The sequence below is a fragment of the Phytophthora parasitica genome (assembly GCF_000247585.1).
Source record: "Phytophthora parasitica INRA-310 unplaced genomic scaffold supercont2.30, whole genome shotgun sequence".
NCBI lineage: Eukaryota > Oomycota > Peronosporomycetes > Peronosporales > Peronosporaceae > Phytophthora > Phytophthora nicotianae.
The window spans coordinates 495,839-504,351 of NW_008649016.1; the positions used below are offsets into that span (position 1 = coordinate 495,839).

Genomic DNA, 8,513 nt, shown 5'->3' on the forward strand with positions numbered 1-8,513 from the left:
TCTGGTCGACGTGAGCTAACGGCTATTCCAGAGAAAAGCATACACTTGCAGCTGACACTCATTTCTCAAAACATTTACCTATTTGGTGCCTGCAGACCCTTCTTCGTTTGTGAATATGCCACTAACAGGACTTTGGTGAGTTATCTACGAAAGCACCCCGACCAACTATGGACGAAGTTGTACGAGGCTGCGTTAGGCGTTCAGTACCTCCACGCACGCGGAGTCGTTCACGGCGATCTGAAAGGGAACAACATCGTGATTGGGAGCGACCTCAAAGCGAAGGTGACATTTTCGGACTGAGTTCATTCGAAGCCAGTGATGTCCAGCCGTTGGTGTCGGCGGCGTGGCATTGGGTGGCCCCTGAATGCTTTCCTGGTACGAAGGCAGGGGGTAAGGAGCATACTCAAGGTAGACCAACGTTTGCGTCAGATGTGTACTCTCTTGGAATGTGCATTGTAGAGGCGTTACGTGTAGTGGAGGCATCGAAATCTGGAAAAGGATCGCAATCGTGCTTGCCGTGGACAAGTCCAAACCTCATCGCAGTGAAGCATCATGCGTCGCAGGGAGAATTACCATCTCCACCTGCGATGTGCGAGGATACGCAGTGGGAGTTGATTAAGCGAATGTGTGTGTTGGAGCCGACTCAGCGAATTAAGATTTCAACTGTGGTCGATGAGCTGGTGAAGTTTGTGAATATCAACAATGACAACCAAGAGAGAGAGAGAGAGAGAGAGAGTGAGATTTCAACTGTGGTCGATCAGCAGGCGATGTTCGCGAATGTCAACAATGGTAACGAAGAGAGTGATATCTCCACGAAAGTGTCTACAATGCATAAATTGAAATTAGCACTTAAGTCGACTATATGCTCCCACTCTTGTGCTACTGAGAAAACCCACGTTTCAACAGAGCCAAAATCTATCCCCAGCATTATTTCAAATGCGCAAACGGTTTTGACATCCCTGCAGACGGGTGTGAATCAGAACAGTGATGTTCTCTTGCTGTATACTTCGCTGTGGAAGAGTCTGGAGATGGTGCAAGGAGAGATTGATGAAAATCACAATGACGAGTGCCGCGTTGCGTTCGGCTCACTCGTTACTGATGCTAGTACTTTCACGATGAAGCTGCAAAATGCTGGTGACAGACTGATCTCAGTAGCAGAAACGACAATGCGGTACTACGCATTAGATCGCCGGTTGGACAAGCTGTGCGAAGCATATTTCATTGTTCGACAAGACAAATCATGCTAACCAAGAGAAATCCATGAAACTACTAGTATCTCAAGAGCAACGCCCCGTAAAACATATACACAGTATAAAAACACACTATAACTCAACGAATAAATTACATTTTACAGAATGCATGACCCTACTTAGAGAGTAGAGACGATGGATTTTAACAGCCCGCGCCACCATTGATACGAGTGCACGCAGTCCCCGGAATGAAAGTCATAATCGAAATCGAGAACGAATACAAGAACAGAATGACAGCAAACGTCACGATAGCAGCGCTCGCACACTTGGTGTATCCGCCGTAACTTCGCAATTGCTGTGTATCCAGCTTTTGTCGTGGTAGGAAAAAGAGACCAAACAACGAGAGTGCGTTGATACCGTAGTTAAGAATCAGCGCCTTGAGAACATCTCCACGCGCCCTAGTGGTATCGACCGCCACTTTAGCGACGTCGTAGAAGTTGCTACCTTCAAACAGTCCGACCGAGTTGGTTTGTACGAAGATACCGACCAAGAAATACAACGACAGCGTGAGACCGACCATCGCTCCTTCTGAGCCTTCCTGGATAATCTCCGTTAGCGGAACGACACTGCCGATCCAGCCGATTGCGAAGGATGCACTGTTGAACAGGGTCATTAGACGATAGAATAGACGGTCTCGAAGGATGTCTTGGCTCACGAGAATCGACACGATCAGTTGAGGTACGACGAGCAGGAGTGGGCAGGCAGAGTAGAAGGAGCGCCACGGTCGATTCATGAAGTAGTAGCGCCACACCAGCACCGTCACGATCGTCGCTCCATAGTACATCAATTGCTGTACGAACGGGTTGTCTCCACTAGCACCAGCCCAAACGGTGATGATCAAAGCAGGCCCGCTGAAGGAAATCTGGTTAAACAGCGTGAAAAAACACTGGAAGGCCAGCACGCTCCACACGGCCTTCTGTTGCATGATTTTCCACAAGATCTGACCCCGAGTCTTCACTGTCGTCGACAGCGAGTAGCGCTTCTCGCCCCAAAACTTGCAGATCAGAGGGACCGGCAGCGTGATGACGAACCCGAAGACGATCAATGCTGTCGTTTGGTGAGATGATGTAGCAGTAGCGGACAGCCGTACAATGTACACACATGCATCGGTGATAATGTATACGACGCAGCGGAAGATCAAGTACGTCGCTACAATCGAACCACGCAGTCCTAACGGCTCACGCTGAGCAAGCTCGATCACACGTGTGTGAATACAAACATACATGATAATGTTTCCCATACCGGCAAACGCTGCGAACGCGATGACGAGAACAGCCAGCCCCGTACCAGCAGTCCCGGACGCGAATGACTCGGCGTACGCATTCAATGCAGCCAGAAACCAGATACTCGTGACCGACAACACCAAGCCGAACAGCGTGTACGCTTTACGACGAAGCCCCATGATCGGGTAGCAGTCCGACAGCAGGCCAAACAAGAAGCTCAAAATTAAAGGCATCGACGTCAAGCGCTGAGAGGCTGCGAGTTGTACTGGAGACAAGCCGAAGTGTTGTTTCAGCATAGGTTGGACGGCGCTGTTAAGACATTCGACTGCGAATGTGGACGAGAACGTGGCGGCGACCAGGCCGACACAGTATCTCGAGAAGAACTTGACAGCACCGCCTTTGCGTAGACCACCGTAGATTTCAGCGTTGTAGAGAGGCTGTCCAGCGCCAGTCTCCAGGACTGATGTCTCGGCGTCACGAATAGTAGAAACGGTTTGTAGCGGTAGGCCGTCAGCTTCTCTCAGGTCGAACGAAGGTGATTGCAGGTGCTTGAAGTCCATCTTAAGATCCATGGAGGGCGTCGCCGTAATCGTCGAGCGACGGAGACGTCCTGTTAAGTCGACGACTAGTACCTCCTCCGTTTTAAAGTGGTGGGTAACCTGAGCGTGTTTCGATCCGCTGCAAGTTGTTAAATGTGGTGGGTAACCTGAGCGTGTTTCGATCCGCTGCAAGTTGTTAAATGAGCTTCTCAACGCTTGAACAACCTCCTACCCTTGCGGTACCTTGGGTAATCTATTGCTCAGCTGCACAATACCAGGTAGATCTTATCTGACAGATATCTGGCTCGCTCTGCCACCTTGACAAGATAATTGACAGCTGGGCATTTGCAGTTTGGGATGACAAACAAAAAATCATTAGAGAGTAAGCCGAAACCAGGAACGAACCACGTCCAATCTCATGAAAAACAAATGTTATAATAGCCAGGCAGCATCGACGTACCAATTGGCTTAAGACATTAAATCTGTTTTTAAGCATAAGAGCGTACCAGGTTGGTGACCAGGGATCAGATTGCTCTACCGTCTTGTATTACCAGAAGAGTAGTCCCATGTATTTTATTTTAATACATTATTAAGGTATTAAAATACCTACTGTAATAAAAAAAAACTTGTTGCTGTCTCTGTAATTCAAGAATTTATTAAGTTTTCGAGAATTTGTATTTAGAGTTTTTGACAGCGCTACAGCTTCAACTGGTCTTGGTAATTTGATCGACTTCATACACGGTGTGTCAACAGGTTACCCTTATGCTGCCTACACAAATCATAAGCCTGAAGTTGTGGACAAAGGCGTTCTGCGAAGTTGCAGATCTTGACACTGTAACTTCAACAACAAATTGACTTTATGTTTACCATACTAGTACAACCTTCCGATCTTCCATCACAGCGTTGACTGAAAATCCATTTAAGGTTTGTAAAGTTTTTCGACCTCCTAACATTCGCCACGGCAATTATTCCTATCTTTCATAAATACTGCTTAGCAGCCAGCGCCACCAACGAGAGTGAGGCACGACGTGGACGGGATGAGGGACATCAACGTCACTACCAGCGAGTAGATAAAGAGTACGAGACAGACGGCGAGGATCCCGCCACTGGCAGCTTTGGTAAACCCTCCGTACATCCGCAGCTGCTGGGCATCGAGTTTTTGCGAGGGTAGGAAGAAGAGTCCGACCCAAGCCAAGGCATTTAGCGCAAAGTTAAGAAACAGCGACAACAGCACATCCCATCGCGCATCTGACGTGTCTGCGGCCACTTCGCTGGCGCTGAAGTAATTGGAGCCCTGGAACGCGCCATAGGCGTTGGTGTCCACGAAGATATTGACACAACGCTGCAGTGTCAGTGTGAGACCCACGAGCGCACCTTCCGATCCCTCCTGCACAATTTCCGTCACGGGAACGATAGTGTTCAAGAGGCCAATGCCATCTGCCACATACGTTAGCGAGTAGAAGACGCGGTAGAAGTAGCGGTCGCGTACAGTATCGAGTGCCACCATGAGCGACACGAAAAGGTTGGGCAGGATCTGGAAAGCCGGCGCCAACGCGAAGAAGATTGGCCACAGACGGTTGAGGAACAGGTAGCGCCACAGCAGCATAATACCGATCATGACAAAGTCCTGGATTGTCTTGACCAGCAGCGAGTTGTCTCCACTAGCACCCGCCCACTGTCTAATAACACTGATAGAGTCCCCGAACTTGATCCCTAAGAACAGTGTAAAGAACCAGATGAACGCGAGAATGCGCCACACAGCCTTCTGCTGCATGATTTTCCACAGGATCTGACTGCGGATCTTCATGGACGTGTTGAGCGAGTACACTTCTTCGTTCCAGTAGCGGAACACGAGTGGCAGTGGCAGGATAGAGATGACACCCAATACGATCATAGCCGTAGACACCGAAATGTTTGGTTCGGATCCTGTTCCCAATGCCAGGAACGACAACACCGACGTGAAGATCGACACGAAGCGACGGAAGATCAGATACGACACCTGAATGGCGCCTCGGTCACGCAGAGATTCGCGTTGAGAGTATTCGATCACACGCGTGTGCACACAAACGTACGTGATAATACAGCCGATACTGGCCAGTGCTACAAGCACCAAAGCCAGCACCACGATCCCATTACTTGCAGTCGAGTCACTGCCCAGATAGGCACTCACACCAGCGATGGCGAACACTGCGACGGCGTTGATGATGCAGCCCAGGATCATGTAACCTTTGCGACGCAGACCCATGATCGGGTAGCAGTCGGACAGTAGACCGACCACGAAACTCAGCGCCATTGGCATCTGGATGAGTCGCTCTACTGCGATGATCTCCGACGACGTGAGGCCCAACTGGGTGTTGTACATGGGTTGTACTAACACCAGCAGCGCCTGGTACGACAACATGGACGTGAAGGTGGCGGCCACGAGACCGAGACATTCCATGGACAGGAAATCCACGGCGCCTCCTTTGCGCAGACTGCCGTACATCTCGTGGTTGTAGAACTGCTCACCCGCCACGAACCGACCGCCCTGGTCATCGAACGACATACCGCTCGCATTGAAGTCCAGCGGCGAGTCGAACGTGGTGAAGTCCATCTTGGTCGGGGGCGGCTGCGGGACCATTCCGTTCACCGTTTTCGGGTCGTAGTCCGGGTCGTACATGGCTCTCGCGCTAGTAAGAGACGACTAGGCGGAATGTCAGCGAGCGGGGAGTGTGTTACCACGAGCACAACGCGCGACTACCGACGCCGATCCAATACGGAAATGACTGGGAGTCAGCACAGCACGGCCACTGATGAAGTGGAGGCCTCTTGTCTGTGTGCTGCCTGCCACCGCTGAACTGGCTGCGGAGTGGCGACTTCGGTGACTGACAACCAGGAGAGGCGAGGACATTGTCGAGGCTGTGTGCTGCGAGTTCCACTTGAGGCCGGTCTATGGAGATCGGAGCCCGAGCGTACGTAATGGGTAGAGTCCAGGCGACGATGTTCGACCTCAGCGTAGCTTTCGGACGACATTCGCGTGGCACGCGGCGTGCTGGTCACCGCGATGTGTGCTTGATCTCGTGGGTAGTTGGCAAGAATGGAGTCTATCGTAGCATAAAGGAGGTGATGTATCTGCGACCGTGGCGGACGCGAAGCTTTGGCGAAATCCTTAACGGAGCCCATGCACATTTCGGGGTGGAAGAACACAAAAGCGTAATGAACAGCTGGAACCGGAACGGACTCTATCCGCTCCTCGGTGAGTCGCCAAAGGCTACACGGCTGGCATTGCTATGATGAAGCCGTGCGCTCGATGAAAGTTGCACGCACGCACTCGCAGTATCCAATACCCAATGCTGACATGAACACGGTGCCTGGAGGTGAGGTGACAGGAAGCTGCTGCAGTATCATATTCCTGACAGCTTTTGAGGACCTTGACGACGGTTGTCACGTTGTTTTCGTGCAGTGGCACCGCAGTGGACAGACCACGTCGTGGTCTGTTGTTCATCCACTTGCTGCCAACAAGTAGTTGAGGACGAAGGTCTCACTGCACCGATGCATTTGGCAACAGCACAACATCTTTGTTAGACCTGCAATGACAAGAAGAGGCTGTGTCAGCGCTTAGTAGACCCACAAATCGGTAAATGGTTGAAGCGGAGAATGGCAGCGGTGGCATTGATGCGACAGGAAATCGACAGACAACGCGGCATTTCAAGTGAATTGTTCAACGGATCAAATTACAATGTACACTCTTACTGTGCGCGTCGTCCCTGTTGAGGCAGAAGAGTCCACTGACTTCGCCGCCGCCTCATGCGCACCATAACGAACGCCAACAGGCCGAGAACGGCTGCCGCTGATAACAAACTCGACGAGAAGAGCGCAGACGAAGCCCCAGCTGTCTTGTTTTGAACGACAACCTCTTGGTCCACGGCCGTCTCGTTGCCACCCACCGTCTTCTGACTGGACACCTTCAAGGACTGCTCTGCATCCTCCGTTAGCTTTTCAGCTTGCACCGTCGTATTCGACACTGGCTCGTGTGTCATGACCGCTGTACCATCAGTTTTGGTTTCCTTACCGGCCTCCCCCGACGCATTAGCCGGCCTCGCTGCTGTATCTACGGACTCTTCACACTCCAGCCCCTCCCAGAGCTTCGGGTCGGTCATGAAACTGGCGTCTCCAGGATGCGAGATCCCCTCCGTCCAGCGCACCTTGGGATTCTTCCTGAATACAAACTCACAGCACGGATCGCCCAATTCCTGTCCGTTTGTCTGACCGTCGCCGTCCGAGTCTTTCATGCAGAACTTTTTAGTCCAATGGAAGTCAGCATCGATCATGTCCATGCCAAACTCGTTCATCGGCCCAGCCAACACTGGATCCAAATGTCCAAGCGCGGTCACACCGGGAACCTTATCGCCATTCGGTACACGCATTGCGTACATTGAGTAACTCGACGCCTGTGGCGCTGCAAATGCCGCAAACGCCAAGAACTTCCCGATGAACGCTTGCATCTCCCCTGTCTGCGCTTGTAGTTGCTGGAAGATACGAAAATGCACATCAGATACGTGGCACCACGGGTAAAAACACGCAATTCAGCAGTTTGCTTGCTACCAGCAAGGGTCCTCTCTCGAGGACACCACAGACGCCTGTTGTGCCTTACTCCAGGCCATCAAGTACCATGAATAATGTATTCAACGGTGTGCGTTAACGCGTATGTACAAACAAAACACTGCAATCTAGTCAGGTCCAACATTTCTCTACCGGTCCTTGCTCCCTGCTCTACTTGGGTCCCCGTCGCTGCTGACGGAAGATCGGCAGACTACGTGAGCGACGACCCGACCGCATGACCACGACGTAGATCGCCATAACAGTCAGCGCTATCGCCGACAGCATCACAGACGCATGCAGTGCCGGCGCACCAGCCGTCAGTTCCTTCTCCTGTTGCGTCCCTGCCTCGCCCTGTACAGCCGCCTGCAGCACAGTCTCCTCCTTTTTCTCAATCTCCTTTTCCGCTACAGCCTCCGGCCCCGTAGCTTCAGCCTCTGTTACAGCTTCTGTTGCTACAGGCTCAGCAACCTTTGGAGCCTCAGGTTCGACTGCATCAGCCCCGCAGACGATGCCTTCCCACAGCTTCGGGTCCGATTTGAGCGCAGGGTCTCCCGGGTGTGAGACCCCCTCGGTCCATCGCACCTTCTCGTTCGCACGGAATTCGAATTCGCAGCACGGGTCTCCCAACTCCTGACCGTTGGTCTGTCCATCGCCGTCCGAGTCCTTCTCGCAAAACGTTTTGGTCCACTTGAACATGGCCTCAATGAAGTCCAGTCCGAAGTCATTGTTCGGCCCGCCACCTGCTCGTTCGTGCCCAATCGCTTCCACTCCTGGAACGTTGCCTCCATTCGGCACCTTCCTCTGAAACGTCTTGTACGCCTCCGTCTCGTGTGTGGTTAATAGACATACCGCCGCGCACACAGCGGCCGCGTAGACAGCACGCGAACGCAGGACGCTCATGGTTCGCACCTCCGGTATGG

General features: G+C 52.0%; 5 protein-coding genes across 5 annotated transcripts; 1 reads left to right on the top strand and 4 right to left on the bottom strand.

The window, feature by feature from the left end:
- Positions 1-167: 167 nt before the first annotated feature.
- PPTG_12495 (hypothetical protein) lies at positions 168-1,247 on the top strand (the record flags this gene model as incomplete). Its single annotated transcript, XM_008908537.1, has 1 exon — positions 168-1,247. The coding sequence occupies one exon, from the start codon at positions 168-170 to the stop codon at positions 1,245-1,247; it is 1,080 nt and encodes a 359-aa protein (XP_008906785.1).
- Positions 1,248-1,318: 71 nt separating this feature from the next.
- On the bottom strand, positions 1,319-3,177 carry PPTG_12496 (hypothetical protein; the record flags this gene model as incomplete). The annotated part of the gene is made up of 1 exon (XM_008908538.1): positions 1,319-3,177. A coding segment is annotated over one exon (1,785 nt), but the record flags the coding sequence as incomplete, so codon positions are not given.
- A 629-nt stretch (positions 3,178-3,806) lies between these two features.
- On the bottom strand, positions 3,807-6,221 carry PPTG_12497 (hypothetical protein). Its single transcript, XM_008908539.1, has one exon. The coding sequence runs from the start codon at positions 5,669-5,671 to the stop codon at positions 4,004-4,006; it is 1,668 nt and encodes a 555-aa protein (XP_008906787.1). The 5' UTR covers positions 5,672-6,221; the 3' UTR covers positions 3,807-4,003.
- A 411-nt stretch (positions 6,222-6,632) lies between these two features.
- PPTG_12498 (hypothetical protein) lies at positions 6,633-7,527 on the bottom strand. The gene has a single exon (XM_008908540.1). It carries the CDS (start codon positions 7,494-7,496, stop codon positions 6,741-6,743), a length of 756 nt encoding a protein of 251 aa, XP_008906788.1. The 5' UTR covers positions 7,497-7,527; the 3' UTR covers positions 6,633-6,740.
- PPTG_12499 (hypothetical protein) lies at positions 7,515-8,511 on the bottom strand. The gene has a single exon (XM_008908541.1). It carries the CDS (start codon positions 8,491-8,493, stop codon positions 7,765-7,767), a length of 729 nt encoding a protein of 242 aa, XP_008906789.1. The 5' UTR covers positions 8,494-8,511; the 3' UTR covers positions 7,515-7,764.
- Positions 8,512-8,513: the final 2 nt, after the last annotated feature.

Coding starts and splice junctions, on each gene's coding strand:
- PPTG_12499 (XM_008908541.1), bottom strand. CDS start 8,493: ATGAGCGTCCTGCGTTCGCGTGCTGTCTACGCGGCCGCTGTGTGCGCG.
- PPTG_12498 (XM_008908540.1), bottom strand. CDS start 7,496: ATGCAAGCGTTCATCGGGAAGTTCTTGGCGTTTGCGGCATTTGCAGCG.
- PPTG_12497 (XM_008908539.1), bottom strand. CDS start 5,671: ATGTACGACCCGGACTACGACCCGAAAACGGTGAACGGAATGGTCCCG.